Source organism: Terrapene carolina, unplaced genomic scaffold (genome assembly GCF_002925995.2).
Source record: "Terrapene carolina triunguis isolate 2854851 unplaced genomic scaffold, T_m_triunguis-2.0 Scaffold42, whole genome shotgun sequence".
NCBI classification, from domain to species: domain Eukaryota; kingdom Metazoa; phylum Chordata; order Testudines; family Emydidae; genus Terrapene; species Terrapene triunguis.
In genome coordinates this window covers 70,707,491-70,731,386 of record NW_020664393.1, presented here as the reverse complement: position 1 = coordinate 70,731,386, position 23,896 = coordinate 70,707,491, and the positions used below count along the sequence as shown (strand labels likewise).

The 23,896-nt window shown below is 40.4% G+C and overlaps 1 protein-coding gene across 3 annotated transcripts in view; it reads left to right on the top strand.

Moving 5' to 3' along the window:
* CD2AP (CD2 associated protein) overlaps nt 1-23,896 on the top strand; it is a 131,184-nt gene that overhangs the window by 95,498 nt on the left and 11,790 nt on the right. For 2 of the 3 annotated variants that reach the window (XM_024219150.2, XM_026655831.1), the window contains 5 exons: nt 5,128-5,164; nt 5,988-6,050; nt 10,104-10,263; nt 13,694-13,836; nt 23,240-23,352. In XM_024219150.2, coding sequence (XP_024074918.2) covers nt 5,128-5,164; nt 5,988-6,050; nt 10,104-10,263; nt 13,694-13,836; nt 23,240-23,352 — 516 coding nt within the window. Of the gene's footprint in view, nt 1-5,127; nt 5,165-5,987; nt 6,051-10,103; nt 10,264-13,693; nt 13,837-18,894; nt 18,969-23,239; nt 23,353-23,896 lie in introns of those variants that run through there. The other variant, XM_024219151.2, reaches the window with a different exon arrangement.

The following is a 23,896-nucleotide window of genomic DNA, read 5'->3' as shown; positions in this document are numbered from 1 at the left end:
GGGGGGGGGGGGGGGGGGAAATTAGTTGGGTTTGTGCTGCATGTTAACCCTGAAACCGCAGCCCCTCCTTTTACATCGCAAACCCATTTTAAATGGCCAACCCAACGGGTCCTTGGTATGGTTAATGATAGCAGTACTCTTTGAAACCATCCCCACATGTTAAGAAGGTTAAAAAAGCCAAAAGACTGTGTCTTACCATGGCTGCCTGCAAGCTGAAATCTGTGACCTGGCACTGCGTGAGTGATCTCTCACACCAAACAGGCAGGCCCTCCATATAAGAGGAAAAATGCGACCTTGTAACGAAAGCACATCTGCTGTGTAATGTGAACAGCAAAATGTAACATAAAAGAGTGTACCCATTGTTCTCTAAAATGTATCTTTTTTAACCACCTCTCCCTTCTCATCCACCAGCTGCACATGTCTCTCCTTCGCAGAGGCTAGTGAATATTCGAAAACGTAAGCGAAGGACACGTGACGAAATGTTTACAGAACTACAGACTGCCTCCCACGCTGACAGAGGACAGCAGAATGCGTGGAGGCAGTCAATGACTGATTATCGAAAAGCCCAATATGAGCGAGAGGAGAGGTGGCGGGCTGAATCGCGGGCTGAGGAGGAGAGGTGGCGGGCTGAATCGCGGGAGGAACAGAGGAAGTTGCGGGCTGAAGATGAGAGGTGGCGTCAGCTTGCACACAGAAAGCAAGAGTCCATGCTCCGTCTGCTGGAGCATCAAACAGATATGCTACAGCGTATGGTTGAGCTGCAGGAAAGGCAGCAGGAGCACAGACCGCCGCTACAGCCCCTGTGTAACCAACAGCCATCCTCCCCAAGTCCCATTGCCTCCTCACCCAGACGCCCAAGAACACGGTGGGGGGGCCTTCGGCCACCCACTCACTCCCTAAATGATTTCCATAGCAATAAGTTTTAAAGTTTTCAATTGGAGTGTGTCCTTTTCCTTTCCTCCTCCCCCACCCATCCCGGGCTACCTTTCCAATTATCCCCCTAGTTGTGTGATGAAGTAATAAAGAATGCATGAATGTGAAGTAACAATGACTTTATTGCCTCTGCAAGTGGTGCTTGAATGGGAGAGGGTAGTAGGGGAGGGTGGGGTTGTAGGTTTACAGGGAAGTAGAGTTAACCGGGTGGGGGGGGGGCGGAGATTTCATCAAGGAGAAACAAACAGAAGTTTCAAACCGTAGCCTGGCCAGTCACAAAACTGGTTTTCAAAGCTTCTCTGATGCGCACCGTGCCATGCTGTGCTCCTCTAACCGCCCTGGTGTCTGGCTGCGCGTAATCAGCGGCCAGGCGATTTGCCTCTACCTCCCACCCAGCCATAAATGTCTCCCCCTTACTCTCACAGAGATTGTGGAGCGCACAGCAAGCAGCAATAACAATGGGGATATTCTTTTCGCTAAGGTCTGAGCGAGTCAGTAAGCTGCGCCAGCGCGCTTTTAAACGCCCAAATGCACATTCCACCACCATTCGGCACTTGCTCAGCCTGTAGTTGAACAGGTCCTGACTCCTGTCCAGGCTGCCTGTGTATGGCTTCATGAGCCATGGCATTAAGGGGTAGGCTGGGTCCCCAAGGATCACGATAGGCATTTCAACATCCCCAACGGTTATTTTCTGGTCCGGGAAGAAAGTCCCTTCCTCCAGCTTTCTAAACAGAGCAGAGTGCCTGAAGATGCGAGCATCATGTACCCTTCCCGGCCAGCCCACGTTGATGTCGGTGAAACGTCCCTTGTGATCCACCAGGGCTTGCAGCAGCATTGAAAAGTACCCCTTGCGGTTTATGTAGTCGGTGGCTTGGTGCGCCGGTGCCAAGATAGGGATATGGGTTCCGTCTATCGCCCCACCACAGTTTGGGAATCCCATTGCAGCAAAGCCATCCACTATGGTCTGCACGTTTCCCAGAGTCACTACCCTTGATATCACCAGGTCTCTCATTGCCCTGGCAACTTGGATCACAGCAGCCCCCACAGTAGATTTTCCCACTCCAAATTGATTCCCGACTGACCGGTAGCTGTCTGGCGTTGCAAGCTTCCACAGGGCTATCGCCACTCGCTTCTCCACTGTGAGGGCTGCTCTCATCCTGGTATTCTGGCGCTTCAGGGCAGGGGAAAGCAAGTCACAAAGTTCCATGAAAGTGCCCTTACGCATGCGAAAGTTTCGCAGCCACTGGGAATCGTCCCACACCTGCAGCACGATGCGGTCCCACCAGTCTGTGCTTGTTTCCCGGGCCCAGAATCGGCGTTCCACGGCATCAACCTGCCCCAGGAACACCATGATTTCCACATTGCTGGGGCCTGTGCCTTGTGAGAGGTCTAGGTCCATGTCCATTTCCTCATCACTCTCATCGCCGCGCTGCAATCGCCTCCTCCTCCTCCTTGCCTGGTCCTGGTTTTGCTTTGGCATGTCCTGGCTCTGCATATACTCCAGGACAATGCGCGTGGTGGTCATAGTGCTCATAATTGCCGCGGTGATCTGAGCGGGCTCCATGATCCCAGTGCTAGCTATGGCGTCTGGTCTGAAAAAAGGCGCGAAAGTAGTATCTTACGGACCAGGGGAAGAAGGAAGGGAGGGAGGGAGGGGCGAGTGACGACATGGCGTACAGGTACAGGGAATTAAAATCAAGAAAGGTGGCTTTGCATCAGGGAGAAACACAAACAACTGTCACACAGAATGCCCCCCCCCTCCCAAGATTGAACTCAAAAGCCAGGGTTTAACAGGAGAGAGGGAGGGGGGAAGCAAATGAATACAGAATAAATCTATTTTTTACATCTTAAGACGACGGTGCAGCATGACTGATAGCCCTTGGCATTTTCTGGGTGCTTGGCAGCAAATACTGGGCGCTTGGCAGTAAGCCTTCAGGTCTATTGCACGATCTGATACCCACTGCAATATGACAATGATGGATACCAATCGTAATATGCTATCTACTGCCCAAAAGGCAAGGGGTTGCTGCTGTGTAGCAATCTAGCCCCACGTCTGCCAGCCCCATGTCTGCCAGCACCCAGATCGCCATCCGCCTCTTCTGGGTGCTTAGCAGACAATACTGGGCACTTGGCAGAAAATAGCATACTACAACTCTGCTAACGTGCAATGATCCAACAGGGCGCGTGGCAGAAAATAGCATACTACGAGTGATAACCATCATTGTCTGCCCAGGTGCCCATGATCAACAGCCACTGCAGTACAACGACGACGGATACCAGTCGTAATAAACCATCTTCTACCAAAAGGCAAGGGGCTGGTGCAATGCAGCCCTACGGCTGCCAGCCCCACAGCTGCCCGCACCCAGATCGCCAATGAAGGCTACCAGTCATGCTGCACCGTCTACCGCCAAAAGGCAGTTAGCTGCTGCTGCTGTGTAGCAATGCAGTCCCACGTCTGCCGGCACCTAGATGACATATGGTGACGGTGAGCTGAGCGGGCTCCATGCTTGCCGTGGTATGTTGTCTGCACAGGTAACCCAGGTAAAAAGGCGTGAATCTATTGTCTGCCGTTGCTGTGACGTAGAGGGAGGGACCTGACGACATGTACCCAGAACCCCCCGCGGCACTGTTTTGCATCATCCGGGCATTGGGATCTCAACCCATAATTCCAATGGGCGGCGGAGACTGCAGGAACTGTGGGATAGCTACCCATAGTGCAATGCGCCGGAAGTCGACGCTAGCCTCGGTACTGTGGACGCGGTCCGCCGAACTAATGCACTTAGAGCATTTTATGTGGGGACACACACAATCGGCTGTATACAACCGATTTCTATAAAACCGGCTTCTATTAATTCGATCTAATTTCGTAGTGTAGACATACCCTATGCCTCTTGCAGAGGTGGAGTTATTAGATCAGTTTAGTGTGCAACTTACATTGGTGGGAGCAACATTGTAGTGTAGACACTTACATCCATTTAACTCTAGTAGTAAAGACCAGGCTGTGGGCAGAGGGCTTTCGCTGAGTAGTGTGTGAGCAGGCAGGGGCAGGAGAGAATAGAGAGGGAAGAAGCAGTACAGAGAAGCAGAGACAAAAAGCAAGCTAGCCAATCAGTAGCCTCTGAGCCCAGTGTGGCCGTGGGAAAAGCTAGAGAGAACTTTGAGGTCTGTTGTCTAAAGAGGCTTGGTGCTGTAAGCTAAGAAACTGAAACTGTTACTTTTGTTCTTGGTTCCTCCTGCCTTTGGAGAAGCAGGTCTTTGTAAACAGGTATTTCTTTGTTGCAGTTTTGTTTATCACCAATTTCTACTCCCAACTGGAACATCCACAGCAACCCAAATTTTGACTAGCTGCTCAGGTCCAAAAGGGACAACATTATATTTTAAAGGCGTACTAGAACATAAACAAACCTAAGACTTCAGTATTTCATCGTCTCAAATTTGATGGGAAATATCCAGGTTAAAAATCACTCATTTTAAAAACAAGAATCTTCAGCTGTGATATTGTGATACTGCAGTATATTTAAACAGGAAACTTTTTAAACATTCTTTCTCAGTATTTAATCCGCTTGATTTAATATGTACCTTTCTCTCTGCTGGTGCATAAGCAGATGTGTCGTTTTAGGTTTAGTTTTTTGAGTTCCCAGGCTGCGATGTTTAGGGTGCAAACACTCCAGGGAATATTTATTAGCTTCCCCCACCTTAAAAAAAACCCTTTTATTGGAACTCAAGAAACAATTAAAATATTTCTTTGATCTCATTTTTTTTAAAACATATTTTTTGTAAAAACTAAATCTTTGGCCAGTTTTCGTCTGATTCTTTTAATATTGCCTGGTACAATGTAGGTTTATTAGTATTGCCCTACAGTTATAGTTGTTAAAATGAGTAAGTAAATTGCTTTGGCACTATAAAATGCATAATTTCATTTGTTTTAATTTTTGGCTGTCTGTCCAAGAAGGATTTTCTGTAATTTCTTGAGCAATGGAATGGGACTCAGGAGACCTGCTGGGTGACCTACGATAAGGCACTTCATTGCTCTGTGCCTCGGTTTCCCCATTTGTAAAATGGAAATGGTACTGAACTTCTTTGTAAAGTACTTTGAGGTCTACTTATGAAAAGTGCTATGAGTTTGCATGTAAGCTGATAAGCAGATGCCAGTCTTTTTCTATAAAATATATTGATTCTTTATCCTCTTTGCAGAAGCCAAAGAAGCCACCACCTCCTGTTAAAAGTCCAGGTATGTAAAAGTTGCATGCTGATAAATGTACTGACAATCTTTGAGCATTAAAAGGAACAAAAGTCACTGCTCTAGAAGCTTCATAAATGCAATGAGAGTTTAGAAACAAGTCATTTTATTCAGTCGTGAAGGCAAGATTTTCTAATTTTAGTGTACCTGTGTAAAGACGTATGTTATGCTCCACATTCACGATGATGTGGTATGGCAAGAGTTTAAGATGACTTTCCAAACTCAAAAGTAGCTTTGCATTTCTGAGCAGTACAGCAACCCCAAATTCATGCCAGTGACACTATGTATCCTGCTATGTATTTTGTTTGACACATCTGACAGAACCTAGTTCTGAATCTTAGGCTAGGTCTACACTACCCGCCTGAATCGGCGGGTAGAAATTGACCTCTCGGGGATCGAATTATCGAATTACCGACGAGACACGACAATCGATCCCCGAATCGACGCTCTTACTCCACCAGCGGAGGTGGGAGTAAGCGCCGTCGACGGGAAGCCGCGGAGGTCGATTTTGCCACCGTCCTTACAGCGGGGTAAGTCGGCTGCGATACGTCGAATTCAGCTACGCTATTCGCGTAGCTGAATTTGCGTATCTTAAATCGCCCCCCCCCCCCGTAGTGAAGACGTAGCCTAAGTTTAGAAATATTTTAATACTTCCTCACATCTTTGAGTTTAAATGAATGGTTATACACTATATTACGATCCTTGGCTAGAAGAAACAGTATAAATACAAATAATCATAGGTTATATTTTTAGCGAATGACTAGGATAATTATAGTTGCTTGAGAAATGTGTTCGGTTTTGTTTTTATGTTCAGCTCCTAAGCCTGAACTTCCAATAGGAGAGAAGAAGTTTCTTTCTTCTAGACCTGAAGAAAAAGGTGAGACCAATTTTCTTCACCTTGAAATTAAACTGAGTTCATGTAAAAGAACTAAACAATATTTAGTTATTTTGTTTTAAATAAATAAAATACCTGTATGGGAAAAGTTATTACTTATTGTTGTTTGCTATCATAATTGTTTCTAAAACTATGCAAGTATGTTAAGGTTTTTAGATTTGTGTGTCTGCATTTAAATCTACATATTGTACATTATGATAACACTTAATTGCTTTTGCTGAGTCATTTTCTTAGTCTTGAAATTGCAGTCGGTATGACAGTTTATAATGACCTACTTGCAGTTTTAATAATTTGCTTAAATGCAATTTTGTAATAAATGTGGTGATGTAATTCTGGATAACAGTGGATATTTATTAAAATAAATATTTTGGAAATATCAGTTACTGCTCTTATAGAGAATGTTTCATCAAACATGTGAATGGCTTCAATTGAAAGTTTTGTTTGGAAAAAACACCAAAAGTGTATCTACAACATTGTCCTAATGTTATTAATTTGTAGGGGAGATATTGTGATTCTAGACTTTTAGAAGTAAAAATCTCCTATCCTGTAAACACCTAAACCATTCAGTCTTCGTGCAGATTTTATCTTTCAGTGTTTCCGTTTTCACTAATTGTAGAGAAGTTTGCTAATTTACTCACAATACATTTCACGACTTTAAAGCCTCAGAACTATCTCTTAAAAAAAAAAAAAATTTTTTTTAATGGTCTGAACCAAATGTAATGTTTCTAAAATTCTCCTCTTTGTATTTGGAAAAATTGAACAAGGAACTAAAGGTCCATACAGAATTTGCGTTTATTAGGATAAAGAGAAAACTTCTGACAAATTGCCATTTCTTTCTCTAAGTTTATCTGCTTCATAGGACTTGAAAGAAAAAATGCTATTGTTATAACAGTTTGGCCATATTATATAAAGATACTTTGTAATGCAGCCAATGAACCTTGGCCATAGAATGTGTTCAGGACAGCATTTTCAAATGCATGATTAAGAGTAAGCCAGCTCCATTTGAGTTTTGGCCTTTCTGCACAAATTTTGAATAACCTGCTATGTAAACTACATATATTCTTTGGAGTAATCCATATGCATGAGTGTTTAGTGAGCCATCTTGCGTCTGAATATTATTAGAGAACAAATAATTTTTTTCTTCATTGGACCACATTCTTCCTTTTCCAACTAATTGAAGTCAGTAGATTGACACCAGGGCTGAATTTGGTGTCCATTTGGCAGCTAAAATAAACCTGAAAAAACGAATACTTTGTTTTGATTCTGTTTAAGTTAATACTGTTATTAACACTATTAAATTAAACAAGCTACTAGCTGAAGAATAATAGGCCAAGAAGCAAATTATATAGAACATCAAATTCTGGGAAATTCTGCATTTTTAAAAATGGAAAGTGAAGTGCAGAGCTGTGCCTTTCTATAGAACTTTCTAAAATGGGTGAAATTCTAAGGCCTGTGTTATGCTGGAGTTCAGACTAGATTATCATAATGGTCCCTTCTAGCCTTAAAATCTGTTAAGATAAATAGTAGTAGTGTTTTGCTTTAAATAAACTTCCATTTATATTTGCATTTTCTACCTCTCCTGAAAACATGTACAAATACTGCTAATCATTTTAATAAAATATTAAATTGTGGTGGAATTAGTCCTGTTAAAAATATTAGCTAATATTCATGTGAAATTATAAACCTTATTATGAGAGACTAATTAGGCTGTTATAGCCCAAGTCTGTCCTTAAATTGGACAAGAATTGGTTAGCTGCTCTTTTATATAAGCAGTATTTTTATACGACTATTGAAAGGACGTTTAATGACGTTGGTTACATTTACTAAGAGCAAAAAGTTATCAGTATGGTATTTTCCTTTCCATTATGTAGCATTAACTTTTAGCCAACTTTTAGTATCTTTTTCATTGTTTATTAACTCCAGAATAGTTGTTAGCGTACAGACTGCTATAGCTTTGTATAGCAAAAGAGACTGATCACCATGGTGTGGTGATCTGTGGTAAACAAATATTTAATAATTAATTTTTTTTTTCTTGGTTTGTGACAGCCTTCATATTTAGGTTTTGTTTTGTGGAAAAAAGTTCAGATGATAGCATTCTAAACATTGAGGAATATCACATAATAAAAACAAAGATGTCAGAATAGTTGACTCTGATTCATATTTATTTTTTATCGATTTTCTTTTTTAAATATAAAATTATTGATCCAGTTTGGTGACTGTTATAGGTTGAACACAGCGTTGTAGAACTTGTGCTGCCTTTCTTCACTCGTATCACATATATTTGTAATTTCTAAAGTTTAAAATTTGTCAGCCAGCCAGTATACATAGACCAGAAAAAAAACAAATTAATTAACAAGACTTTTTACACAACACTAAATCTCATAATTGCGTATTTATAATTTAGCAGCACCACGTGGCAAAATTGTGTATTGTCCCATTATATCAGTTACTCCAACTCAGTACCAAAAAAGCGCTGCTGGAGATACGATTCCAATACACTGAGCCTTTTCACTGATTTACTGGTATGCTTCATACCTTTGAATTCTAGTATCTCAGGCCTTCAGAAATTGCAATAAGGCAGTATTTATAGTAGATTCTGTCATGGGTGGTATCTCACCTAAACAGTTCACAATCTTCTATGTGTTTATCCTCACACATCCCTGTTGAGGTACTACTGTTACTAAGTGCTACTATCCCCATTTTACAGCTGGGGAACTGAGGCACAGAGAAGGTAAGTGACTTGCCAAAGGTCACACGGAGTCTGTGGCACAGCAGGGAATTGCACCTGAGTCTCCAAATCTTAGGCTAGCACCTTAACCACTGGAGCCTATTTCCTCAGATACATTATATAGGGTTTGAATTTCTGACCACTTGCATATAAAGCAAGAGACATTCCTCTGCTCTACCAAGCCCCTTTGATTCAGCCTTGTGCAAGGAATCGAGAACTCCTAACTTTAATCCTGTGTATCGGTTTCAACAAGTCACTTAAGGTGTGTCTAAACTGCATTCATGGGGTTTGAATACAGCTCCTGTAGACATACCTGAGCTTACTTTAGTCTAGCTTGCTCAGGTACTGATAGCAGTGAAGCTGCAGCAGCACAGGCTTCAGTGTATGCTGTACAAGCCTGTCTAGAACCCTGGATAATTACTCAGCTTGCAATCCTGTGCTGAAGCCTGCGATGCCGTGGCTTCACTGCCACTGGTACCCGAGCTAGCGAGGTTAAAACTAGCTCAAGTATCTCTGCACGAGCTGCAGTTATACTTCCAATTGCCATGTGTAAACACCCTGTATCTCTGCCTCTTTTGCCATCTACAGAGAGGGAATAATGCTTACCTAATTTCACAGGAATGTTGAGGATTATTGGTTTAATGCTTGTACAGTGGTTTGAAAATATAAGTACTCCACAAAGTACTAAGTTTTACAATGTGTGTTTTCCCTCATTAATTGACAAAATCTGAGCATATGGCGATGAAACAATGGAAGTTTAGTTGTCCTGTTTAACTTTCATACATTTGTTTTATATTCAGTTAGTACCACCAGTGTGCATGTAGGAAGACAAGGTCCTTAACCAACAGAATTTGAATCTAAATGCACAAGGAAGTCATCATCCAGAGATCACTCCTGCTCTGTGATGCATGTGTAAAAGAAACAGTGATAAACATCTATATCTTTAGTAGTAGATGTAATGAATTGATGTAAGGGGAAGGCATTAGACATACAGCAGGAATTCTTGTGTGTGTGTGACTGACTAAGCTGTTGTCTGCAGTGCACTAATGAATCACTGACCTATTACCAGGAATATCACTGAAGAAGTTGCATTAAGTGTTTATGCTAACCATATTTATTGTGTCCAGGTGTATAGTTTGTATGTTTAGATAAAAGTAAAAAGTGGAAATGTGCATGTCTCAAAGTGATGCCGCATCAAATCTTCAGGGAAATCATTTCTGATCGCAGCCATTATGATGAAATGCCAAAGTGTCCTAGATAAATTACTCTAATGTATCTAAAAATGTTTTTGTGCCTTATTTTGTAAGATGAAAAGGCAGCTCTGGATCAGAAGCCTTCTAAGCCAGTAGCTCCCCAAGTCCCACCCAAAAAGCCTGTTCCTCCAAGCAAGAATACTAATATATTTAAAGCTGGGCTTCTGCATCCAAAACGACCAGATAAACCAGTTTTACCATCACCTGTGTCCAAGTGAGTATATTTTTATCTAATTTTAACCCAATGGAGTAAATAGATTTCGTTGGTTTATGCTTGCATGTGCTTCATTGCTAAACTGTAAAACCTTAATTAATCTGAAGGTGAAAATGTCATAAGGATACACAGTGCTCTATACTTATCAATGCTTCAGAAATTCTCTGGGTGGTGATCAGCTTTAGCGTTTGTTAATTTTCTAATTGTCAAGTGACATTTTACTTGAATCAGATAAGAGGGAACCTTGCACTGTGACCTGCGTTCTGTGTGGACCTCTGAATCATTAAACTGCAGTGCAAGTTTTAAAGCTGCTGCATTTTGTGTAAGTTATGGCCACAGAAAATGAGTCACTAGTGGTGTTCTGTGGTGTGCTGGGTAGAGGAGCCTGTGAGCGTTACACTTAAGAAATTAATTACCACATTGGAGAGAGCCACACATCACTGTGTAAATGACCAAATTTCTCACTTAAGTATTGTCAGTATAACTCCCCACTCCTGGAGCGCACATGCCCTCACTGTTGAAGTCATTGTCCTGTAGAAAAGTAGTGACCATTGGGAACAGGTGAGTGAGGCCATATAAGGATGTGAAACTCCAAGATTCCTCAGTTCTTTTCAACTGCCTGAGTGGATTTAAATTCTCTCTGTCTTCCCTTCGTAGTTCATATTATAGCAGAGTAACAGCAACCACTGTTGTTGAAGTTGCATATCCGCCTCTATTCTAATCCTGATTTCTAACCACTAGTATTAAAGTTTAATTTAGCTTCTATTCTGACCCCCTGATTTTAGTCACTGACAACTTTCTGAAGTTTTATTTTTTCAGACTGAAATTTTTCCATGCCTGGTCTCTGCCTGATGAGGTGGCATTTTTTGTCAGTTTGAATAAAAACAAATCAGCTCTTTTTGCAGTGTAAGGAGAGTGTGAGAAAAAACACTGTCCCATTGTAACCAAACCAAAAAGTCTTGTGATCTTTTTTGAACAACTTTAAGGCTTGCAGGAGATGGTCTGTCTCCTGCTTCTCTCCTGAAGATACATCTACACTTATGGTGGCATGCGGAGTACAGACACTGCACACCCAACTAGCACGGGCATAAATAGCAGATAGTGTAGTTAGTGAGGCACAGCTTAGGCAAGTAAAGTGCCCTAAGGTATATACCCTACATAGCTGTCTGCACCCCCAAGCAGTACCTCCCACGTCTACACTGCTATTTTTAGCAGTGTAGTGTTCCACGGCTAGTGCCTTTCCCTGTCACAGGGAAAGGTTCTGGCAGGGGGAAGCAGCGGAAAAGTCTCTGACAGTGTGGAACGGCTCTGGCTGTTCCCGCTGCTTCTCCCCTGCTAGAGCCTTCCTTGCTGCAGTGAAAGCCTATGGCAGTGGGGAGTTGCTGGAGTCTTTTCCACTGGTCTCCCTCCCCACCCATCAGAGCATTTCATTGCCGCATGTGGTTACGCAGCACAGTGACAAGCGTGAGCTCAACCTGCTTTCACTATGGCATGTAGCTGCTGTGTCGTGTCTGTACTCAACATGCCATTGTAAATATAGATAAGGCATAAGATGCCTGGGACAGGTCACTCTTCCTTGGTATCTAGCCATACTGTGCATTATTCATGCACTATTGCAATTTTCTTTGCACATCAGGAGAACTGATGCTCAGTTCAGGACAGCAGTCCTACAGTCATTGTTTAACTAGTTCTCTTCAAACCTGACTCTTCACAGTAGCAGTTAATCTCTCAAGAATGGAGATCTTGAAGAGAGGTTACTAGCCAGTTTTAATAATTGGATCTTTGAGTAGATTGTCAGTGTAGATCCCCATTCACCATCCTTCTGTGCTGTAGGTTCTAAATGGAAGAAACTAACAGATGTGTAGGCCACAGCTCTGTACATAAGCTCACACTGAAGGTTTGATTCTGTGAGACTGCATGTAGAAGTTCCCAATGAAAACAACAAGGAGTCCGGTGGCACCTTAAAGACTAACAGATTTATTTGGGCATAAGCTTTCGTGGGTAAAAACCCTCACTTCTGCATGATGCAGATGCATCTGAAGAAGTGAGGTTTTTTACCCACAAAAGCTTATGCCCAAATAAATCTGTTAGTCTTTAAGGTGCCACCGGACTCCTTGTTGTTTTTGTGGATACAGGCTAACATGGCTACCCCCTGATACTAGGTTCCCAGTGGTTACTACTTTGAGCGCTCTGGCTTTCATGCAGCAGATGCATTTGCAATCCAAGAGTGCAGTTCTATACTGTTAATCTCCAGAGGGCCACCCATTCTTGGCTAGGTATTGACTTAATATTTCAGCAGACTTCAAGATTTATTGTTTTATAGGTAAAGTATAAAACAAAAATGTTTTTCAATTTGGGTAACAGTTGGTATTGGTCAGAATTCCAAAGGGGATATATGTGTATTGACAAATAATAAATTGTGGCCAGAGAATTTTAACATTCTTATGACTGAAAACATCCACAGCTGCTCAATATTTGACACTATCCTGAGTGAATGGGAGAAGAGAAGGCAACCCTGCTGCAATAATAATCCCCATGTAGAGAAATGGGGAAATGAGTGTAGAGACACATTTTAGAGGAAAGGGAACTAGTAACCTACATTTAACCTGTCAAACTGTTCAATTCACACGGCTTCTGAAATAAATTTGTTAGTCTCTAAGGTGCCACAAGTACTCCTGTTCTTTTTGCGGATACAGACTAACACGGCTGCTACTTTGTAAGCTTCCTAAGAAAGGAACTTTTACCTTTAGCTGCAAGATGCAGTTGGAAGAGCTGCAAAGGAATGGCTCATCTGTTTACTTTTGGTTCTAGGATGCAGGAAAATCTAGGAGTCTTTCACTGTCAGAACAGTAATAAAGGGTGTAGAGAGACTCTCCAATGTTAGAATAAGGACCATCTATACAGGATATTTAACAAAATGTAACCACCCATTCTAATCCATTAAGAATGTTTTTAAGGAAAAAAAAAATGAGGGTAATGGACCCTTCATACCTCACCTCTGAATGTTTCTGAAGTGGAGATATTGTTGAAGATGGTGTTCAGCGTTCTTGTCTTTTGTTTTGTTGCATTGTACTATAGCATTTTTTGTGCAAAGGGTTAGATTTGTTCATACAGTGTGCCTAAACGGTGATAAAATATTACCAAATGATGTCTTGAAGTACGCATGTGGAACTCCCACTGAAAGCCCTGCACATATCTGGAGGGCAGATTTTTGGCCATAAGAGTCCTAACAGAAGTAAATATGTTTGACTAGCACAACATTGATTTTATTTCTCTGTCTTGGTGTGAGAGCCAGTCTGTGAAATCATTTTTAAATCTAAATTCTTAAAGAACGGGAAACACTGACATTTTCCTCTCTGATTTTAACTCTTAATATGTTTTTGAATTATGACAGGTTTCAAATTCAGACTGCCTGTTTATTTCTTTACAGATCTAATGGGGAAGTGGTTTCCCTTCGACCGAAATCTGAAATTGAGCCACTAATAAAACCAAAGTTAGATTCTGAACATTTACCGCTTAGACCAAAATCAGTAGAGGTAGATTCAGTTGCAGTAAAGAGCTCTAAAGAACCAGGTAAGATGAAAAACAAATGAAAATACCGTACTGTAGAGCTTTTCTGAGCCTTTTCTATTTAGACTGGGATACCCTCATGGTATTAGAATAAACTTTTATTGAAGTATACACATGTTAATATTTAGTGCAAGAGCAGTTACATGTGTTAGGTTGGGAATACAATTTTTTAAATAGTTACTGCTGATAGCTCTTTTCTGTAACTGGGAAAAATAATGTACAATATTTATCAGGCTAATATGCATAGAACTGATAAGGCCTTACTTTGTATTGAGTTAGCTAGAAAAAATGAACACCTGTATAGTGGCTTCCTTTTTTCAATTAAAGGGATATTTTTGTCATTGCCTGACCTCCTATAAAAAGATTCCTTTTTTCTCTGTCGTTTTCTGTGCACCTTCCTGCTGTTTTTGCACATAGAATAACTTTTAATGAACCTATTTAATATCTTTACTACTGTTCATAACATTCATTTATAGTTTTGTGGAGTCTAGTTGACAACTTTTGTGGCTAGCTCCTTCATTAGTGCTTTACAATTTTGAATTTGAGTATTTTGTGCTCATGAAAATGAACTAACTCTTGCTAGTTGCACCTTGATCTTAATCTGACATCTGACTTGCAGTTCTACCCCTGTCTAATGAGAACTTCAAGTATTGCCCAGAACCAACAACTTTCTGGACAGATGCTATGCAAGCTCTCCCAACATAACTGCTACTAATATATTCCTTCCTTGTCAATAACATCACTGTGATCTCAATCCTGCGTGTGCCTCCTATTCAGAGGTTGCCTGTTCCGTTAAACTGGATGGTGACTTTTGTGATCTTGTGCAAACCTTCATGAGGGGGACTAGTTTTGAGAACACACAGTTCCTTCTGTACATCTGCTTATACCAATTTTTAACACTGGCCTCTAAATGTGAAATTTTCTAGTGCATTAAACCCACATGGTCTCAACCCAGGGTGACATCTTGGACATGACCCTTTAGAGATGTGTAACAGAAATAATTACTCCATTTCTAAAATGTGTAACTTCCCACCCAAATTGCACTGAACTAAGGTGTGAGGTGGAGAATGTTCAATTTTGGACTACAATTTTAAGGGTCATTATCTCATGGCTCTACAGGCCCTTTTCAATGAAAAGGGGAGGCTTCCAGTTTCCCCTTAGGATGTGCAGCACTTGCTTCTGTGCCTGCTGGATTCTGAGATGTGACTTTGAAATCATGACTTCTGTATAGAAAAGATAGTAACAATATTTTTAGTGGATTAATTCTATTAGTTAGTCATTCTCCCTCTGAACGTTGAACAGTTGAACTTAGTGTATAATAAGGCACCCTAAGAATATTGCAAGTAGTACCCACAAAAATGCTTAATATGTTCCAAATTATTTCTAAAATAGTTCTTTTTCTATGTTAAATGTGCCATCGCTTAAAAGTTTTATTTGGATTGCGACAGTGAAGTGACTTAATCAGTATCTGGTTAAGATTGGGACTTCGATAAGCGTAAACTGAACAAAGCTTTTTTTTCAGGCAAGAATGAATTAATGTTAGTAGGTTGGTAGATGAAATGACTGAGATACTAGCCCCTTTGCTTTAAAAGTGTGCCAGAAACCTGTTACTCAGGTTCCCTGTTTGGGGGTTGTATTAGATCTTGTGCTGTTCCTACATGGTCAGGTAGCAGGTGTGGCCAACAGCATGTCTTTGTCATCTTTAGGCGAGGAGAATGTGATGCTTTTGTTCAGATGTAGACCTTCCCTACAGTTATCCTTGCCTTTGTCACCCTGAGACTAGAATAATTCACTGCACTGAGTCAAGTCCTGTACACTGATGCCATTGGCTGTGTATTAGATATAGCTTTAAGGTTTTGACATAGGACCTTAAGAACATAAGAACAGCCATACTGGGTCAGACCAAAGGTCCATCTAGCCCAGTATCCTGTCTACTGACAGTGGCCAATGCCAGGTGCCCCAGAGGGAGTGAACCTAACAGGTAATGATCAAGTGATCTCTCTCCTGCCATCCATCTCCACCCTCTGACAAACAGAGTCTAGGGACACCATTCCTTATATCCTGGCTAATAGCCATTAATGGACTTAACCTCCATGAATTTATCCAGTTCTCTTTTAAACACTGTTATAGTCCTAGCCTTCACAACCTCCTCAGGCAAGGAGTTCCACAAGTCAGCAGAGGCACTCACGCTTACAGTACCCTGATTTCAGAGAGAGGGCGTTGGTATAGGATCCCCTCCATGACAGATCTTCAATGTACTCCCCATCTTACTGGTACATCAGGGCAGGCGTTTGATGACTTTCAGTGAGCACTGCAAGGCTCATGTATTTTGTGGGGGTTTAAGGAAGAGAGTGGATTGATGATGATTTGGAGAAAGTGGCTGTTGAATGTTAGTGATTTGTGGATAGGATTGATAACGGTGGGACATGCCTTTTTATTTCGTGGATGTTTATTCTTTAGTGTGGGTGCATGTTTCCTTTGAGAGAGAACTAAAAGTGTAGTTTTGGGTGGCTGGCTTTGTGCCGTCATGGTTCTGTCATGTGGGGTTTCATTTATCACTTTTTGTGCGTATTTGAGCTTGCTTGGAAGACTGGGCACAGATTGACATGCATTCAGTGTGCTGATGACATTGAATCTATCCTTCCCTTTCATCCAACTGATAGGGAGCAATTCTCTTTCTCCGTGTATGGTAGTGATTAGAGCTCTGATAAGAGTGGGCAGGCTGAGGCCAGGTGAAACAGAGGTTGTCATGTTATGTTTGGGGAAGCAATTGGACAATATGGCAAAGATTGTCACCCATTGATTGAAGGTGTGTCCCCGTCTTGTCAGCTGAGCATTCACTTTGTGAATCCTGTTAGACCCCTTGTCGTCATTAGGCAGCTATATAACAGAATTGAGCAGAATGGCTTTATTCCCTCCCAGGTGGGAAGGAAGTTGTAACCCTTTCTCTCAGGCCTGGACTATGTTACAGGCCTCCAGGGTTTTGTTGCTTGAAGTTTAGGCAATTCCAATACACCCTGTGGGGATCTGCATGTGGATACTGAAGTTGGGGCAGAAAGTGGTGAGCATATGGCACCAGTGCTCCGGGATTTGTATTGGTTGCCTGTTGGTTTCTGGATGGAGTTTAAGAAGTTGATTCTGATCTATAAAACCCAAATGGGATGAGTGATGGGATTTGAGCAAGGATCTGTGGATTTTTATTTGGCACAACTAGTTTTTGTGGGAGCTGAAGAAATTCTAGTTTTTGTGGATGGCAGAGAGATTGTTGGTTTGCTGTTGCTAATTTTATCTTGATATTCTTAATTATCTATCAAGGCTACCCACAGGCTGGAGTGCAGGCATTTTGTGCTTACATATTGAAATCAAAGCACAAGATTTTTTTAAATTTAATTGCCTATTTTGAATAAGAATAGAGTAAAAACATAAGTTAAAAGACTTCTCCTAGGTCGTATTAAATCACCAATGTCTCATATGAAACAAGCCTTCAAAAGTGATATTGTATCAGCCTGAAATGAAGGTAGGTCCCAATCCTTCAACTGCCTCACTATGAACTCAGGGCAACTGCTTGCATGGAGTCAGTTACAAGATCAGGATCTTGTATTGTAAATGCACATACACTGATTCTTAAGGCTTGTCAGTTTTACCTAAGATAAATAGATACGGTTAACTCAAAGTTTGGTATGTCCCCTTAAAGATCTTATATGTAGATGTGTTAGCTGTATGCCAAATCGCAAAGCAATGTGATAAATTTATTAGGTACCTTGGTTTGATCCACATCATCTGCTTTCTACCTACTGAACCCTGTGGAAATACCTCTAACACTGTACATTTCTGAGCAACTTCAAAAAGCTGCGCGCCCTCTCCTCTCCCCCCCCCCCCCAAATAAAAAATGAAGTGCCGCAAACTGTTTGCATATTTCAGAGGAGGAGAATTTTCTCACCGGGGGGAAAAAATACCCCTTTCTGAAACCCCACAACAGGCAAGATTCACCTCTGCACTTTTATAGCCCAGTATGTTTGAACTCATATTAAATAAGATACTTGACAGGAGTAGGAAAATTAGTCCCAATAAATATTTTCCAAACTCTCTCAAACCTCCATAAAATAGGTTTTATGTAACTTGTGTAACAGGCAGAGTGCATGGTGGCAAAGTGTGGCATAAAGGTTTTATCCATGGTTGCTTGTAATGACCTGCATAACTCATTCATGGCTTTACCGCTAGCATGTAATGCAGTCATCCCAACTCATGCCAGTGAAACCTATAAACCACACCACTGAAATTTCAGTATGTACTTCACTGCTATGGAAGTACCTATTAATGCTACAAAAACTGGGGCTGTGTAATGTCAAACACTTCAGTTGTCTGTGGCAATTTTAAGATTAACAAAATAATCTTGTAAGAGTCATGGTAAATAGAAAATGCAACACATGCCTTCACAGCCATAAGAGATGTCCTGTCTTCAGGTCAGATGACCCAAGCTTTGCTTTTCTAGTTAGTGTGTTATCACAACTTATTGGTGTGATTTCACTGAAGTGAATGCACAGAGGATGAATTTTTATCAAAATCACTAATCTTCCTTGTATCTCTCTAACTGGTCTGTAGCCATTTTAACTACCAGTCTTGTTTCTGGTCGTATAGGGTCTCAGAATACTTACTTAAATGAAAAATATTTGTTGGGCCCGATTTTTCAGACCTCAATGGTACGCTGCTGTTCAACACCTCTGAAAATCATGCCTGTTGCTATTAGCTCACCAATAAATACTTCAGAGATCATATTTGTGAAGACTTCTGAACACCACTTGTTGATGATTTATTTGAAAAGGACAGTAAAAGTTTCCCCCCTCGATTAGAGAGAGTTAAACCAAGACTGCAACAGACTGAAGAGTGATTCTGTGTGTTTGAGACATGAAGGTATAATAATATAGGTAATGCTAATATGCTGAACATGTGAAACAATTCTATTCCTTCTACAAATGTTTCTTTTTCCTGCTTTGTAAAATAATTTTTTTTTGGTTCAGAATCTTTTTTCTAGACATTCCTCTCCTTGACTTTTCTTTCCAGATTTTGTTTCCTATCCTGTTTGCCATGTTTCCCTTCTTACGTGTCAGGAAATTACCCTACCCTTCTCCATTTTGGTAAGATAACATTATATAAGGAAATCCAAACACTGTACATGTGTCATACCAGTACATGCACGTAGCCCTTTCTTTTTAGCAGCTCAGAGTTAATTTTCATTTGCAGTTGTATATACTAAAATTTGGTTTTTATTTTAAAATGCTTTTGTTTGTTTTGGATGCAGATTTTCCTTAGCTAGCAGACAAGACGTAGTTACCTTTAAATGCATTTTTAAAAAATTATGGGATTTCATAAAGTGTGCAAATATTTACACACAATTATTTAACCTGTCAGGTGAGGCCCCAAATATAGTTTTTGAAATGGGATTACATTTAATATTGATCATATTTCTGATGCGGCTGGGGTGGATGGCTTTTACTGCATCTTTGTACACACAAAATATCATCTGATTTTCAAGTCTGCTATGCACACTGATGGTTTTTGGTTTTGTATTTTTTAATTTTTGTATATTAAGTCTTAGAAACAAGTCTTTATAATTTACCCTGTTGGCTTCTTGTACTATAAAACTGTAATATATTGTTTTAAAAATTGAGTGTAATTACCTCCCATAACATGTAAACGTTCCTCTGATTTCATTTCCAATGATTTGCAGTGTACCATTTGTTTCTCCATACTTAATTATAGTTAATAACTTTAAAATCATTTTTTTTCATGGTTGAAGTCTTAATATTCTGGGTTTTATGATGATTGCCTTCTAATCTTTTGTGGGGATGAAGTTTAGTCTTAAAAGGGTGAAAGACAGCGCAAACAGCTGTCTATCTCTTCTTGCTATGGTATGAATGTTGGGTTTCCTCATTTCATATAATTGCAGTGTAGCTAACCCTGGCAACTTCAGGGGATTAATTCACTTCTTCATTCACCTCTCATTTTGTTGTTGTGCCTTGTGGTTCTTCAGACAAATGGAAATAGTATATGCCAGACCACTGGACACTTTCACTACCAAAATTCACCAACTATTGCTGGATACATTATTGACTGCCATTTTTCTGACTGACTGAATCTTTTTCTATTTTATTATATGCTTTGTCCCAACTTGCTCATGACCCTGCTATAATGTACAGCTCCAGATTTAGGTAGTGGTAGGTGTTCTCAGTAGGCTGCTTTCTCTGACTTCCATGGGGTCAGAATTCACCCATTATAGGTAATATTATACAAAGGTAAATAAAACCTCTTGCATCAAGTGGTCATCATCATCATCATTATCATCATCACTCCCATAACCGCATTGGTCGTTGGGGCACCATCACTGATGAGCAATCAGCCAATTGTCCCCACCCCAATGATTGTGTCAGTGCTTGAATCTCTGCGAAGTCCATTCCTGTCGACTCTTTTATGTTGTCAATCCATCTCTTCTTCTGTCTACCTCTTCTTCTCCTCCCCTGTACTGTCCCTTGGAGGATGATCTTGGATAGGCCAGAACATTTTGTTACATGGCCATACCACTTAAGCTTGCGCTTCTTCACGGTCGTCAGGAGGTCTTCATATGACCCAGCACATTGGGTGATGATGTTGCAGACCTCTTCATTAGTGACATGGTCGAAGTAGGAGATGTCCAGGATTTTACGGAAGTATCTCATCTCTACTACCTGTATTTTCCGTTCAAGTTCTGCCGTAAGGGTCCATGTCTTGCACGCACACAGAAAAATGGAGATGACCAATGCGTGCAGCAGTTTGTTTGGATTCCAGGGAGATGTTCTTATTTCTCCAAATTGGCTTTAGCTTTGCCACTGCTACTGTTGTTTGCGCAGTTCTTGCCAGAATTTGAATAGAGCACTCCCTTTGTTATTTGTATTGTGATAGCACTACATTACACTTGGCACTTTACTGAGGTGTAACAACAGTCTGTCCCAAAGAGTTTACAGTCTTAAAGCAAAGAAACAGTTCTACGGATCATCCCAGTACTACCATAATGTACCACAGGCAACAGGTGCAGTCTTGGACTCTGTTTCTCCCAAGTCTTCATGAAATATTGCTCTCTGGACACAAATGGGTCTCTTAAAACGTCAGTGCCTAGCATGTGACTCGACCATGGGAGACAGGCTGGCATCCTTCACGATGTAATGAAGTAATTCAGTTTGTGCACCTCTTTAAGCTTACTGCTCCATGGTTCCTCCTTCCTGCTGCTACCGCAGGCAAAAGGAAACTTCCTGAGACAGGAAGAATATATAAATACCATATTTTAGTCCTTCTTCCTTTTCTCATCCTCATTGTTACTCTAATACATAACTAACTAACGGAGGCCCAGGTTTACTTTTTAACACAGGTTTCTGCTCTGAGATTAGGTGGACCATTAAGAATATGAAGGTGTCTCCTTGACAGCTACTGCAGGACATTTAGCAAATTGTATACTGTATTGTACCTGACCTTTTTATCTTGTGGCCATCCTTTTCTTCTCAAACTGCCCTCTGCATCAGTCTCCTTATCCCCGTTACTCTCTCCTTTCCTCACCTCTCAGATTTCTCCTTCCATTTCTCACCACTCATCTCTGTTCCCTTTACATCTACTTTTCCCTTCTGTTGCCAGCATTAATATACATTTACAAAGGGTGATAAGTGCCCTTAAAAATCCCTTAGTAGAATTTGTCCAGTTTAGCTAAGCAACAACTAAAAGGAGGGATAGGCAAGTCGAGATATCTGAAAGGTGTAATCACCAAGAGGAAGCAAAATTTCTTAAGGATATACAAAGCTGTGTAGCTAAAAGTAATGGAAAGACACTTCAGTTGGTTTAAATGTTCAGGGAAAACTTCTAATAGTGAGATCTCAAGTCTATGAATGCCCCATCACTTGAGCCATTTGAAATTCTCCTGGATAAAACACTAAAGTACTATGGAAAGACCCCGAATAGGTCTTTTCCATCTATGATTTCTATGATACTTAGAGCTTGACGATTGATGAGGAAATCTGGAAGGATAATGTAATAAATAGAGAATGAAGTTAAATATTAGCTGCTGATCTGCCAAATGCATTATGATGTATTGAAGTTATATGATGCGGAACCAAAAACACTAAGTGTGTATTGACTTGCATTCAAGTCCATATCAAGATTTGACTGTAGAGATAAACATTAACAGATGATAAATTTTAACCAAAATGGAAGTCAGTATGTATTATGCAGATATCTTACAAATTAAAATACTCTTTTGTAATACATGACATATAATATTGTGATAATGATGTTTAAGTGCTTTACAAACGCTTAAGCCTGACTACACCCTTTTCAGATTGGTACACTGAGAGGTTAATTAACCTGTAGCCACACAGTGGATAAACTAGCTTTAACTACTTCAGTTTTAGCACTCTAAAATAATTTACTTGTACTGTTAAATGGTGTTTTGTCCTAATGGATATTTGTGTCCCTGGAGTGTAAATAGTTGACACTTATCTCAAGGAGCAAGGAGGAGTCAAAGAATGCAGGGAAACAATACTTAAATTACCAGGTTCTTTATGTAGTGTCACAAGCACAGGCAGATTCACACCTAACATGAAAAGATGTCTAAGCTAGCAGAAAGTGAAAATAAATGAAACATTTAGAATGTTTGACTACAAATCTCTCGGACGCTTGCAGCTTGTCTGTACACAAGTTATTTATTGTACGTATAAAGCCTGCCGAAATTGAAGGTGAGAGCTAACAGGAGCCATTTTTACAACTAGATGTACACATTTAAGCAGGTTTAACATGAGTGAATGTATGCCACCTATTTTATCATTCCTCTTGAGACCCTTAGTAGTGACTTAAAACTTTCTACATTGTTTCTTCTGTTAGGGTTCCATTAAATTTTGATTCACATGCTTAATTTCAAGAGCATCAAGATAGGAAAATACACTATTCGAAAAACTCTTAAAGGATCTAAACTGACATGGCTCAAAATTATTATGCTATTCTGAATTTCCTTCAAAAATATGTTTCAAGAAACAATTATGTATTTTCCTCAACACTTGAGGTTGAAATCTGCTTCATGTCACCTTCTCTCTTGAGCCTCTCTTGTTCTGGTGGGAATATGAATTTGAATTCCTTGTTTTTAAACTGTTTTATTAGCTAATAGATGCCAATTCTCTCTAGTTTCTTTAATGAAAATGTTGTTTTCCAGACTTACTAAAAGCATATGACAGTTATTTCTTGCATATCCTAAGAGCATAGTGTGCTGAAAGTCTTTTGAATGTACTGTTGTTCTGATCAATTCTCTTCTCCTTAATGATTTAAAAAAAATTGTTTTCTACTTCCTGAGAACCTTTTGAACTTAAAGGGGGTCTGTGTTCTCACCTTCTTCTAGATCTTTTAAGTTTTGATGTAATAGCTACCTCAGATAATCTGTCACACCCTACTGCAAGCAGACCAAAGATGCCTGGCAGGAGGCTGCCTACTCGTTTCAACGGCAATCATTCTGTGAGTACATTGACTGTATTATTCTGAAGATAAATTTAGGAGAATTTTATTGGATAACATCACTCTAGGGAAGTCATTTCATTAGCAAATGCCTAAGAGAGTATTGATAGGAACATGTATCCACAAAAGGAAAAGTAAAGATGAAAATGAGTATAACTGAATATAGCAGCATCACAACTGCAGTTAAAAAAAAATTAGATTTTCCTATCTATTCCATTGGGTTTTGACATTGTTTCCTATTTCCCTGACTACTCAAATAGTGCTCCAGTTGCATCAATAAAAGAAATTTCTCATTGTGGACTTTTTATATTTCAACTCCAACAGTGTCCTCTGTTTTACAAGAGTAAGAACCCATAGTCCCTGCCCAGGGAATTTACAGTTTAGCGTAGATTACTGTTCAGACATGCAAGATATCAAATGCCAGGATGAGTACATCTTGGAGATAGAATATTTATTTGTTTATCTTTATGAAGTTATGTCAATTGAACTGTAATGGAGTCATGTGACATTGTGGGGTCCACACAGACCAGCAGTGGGTTTTGTT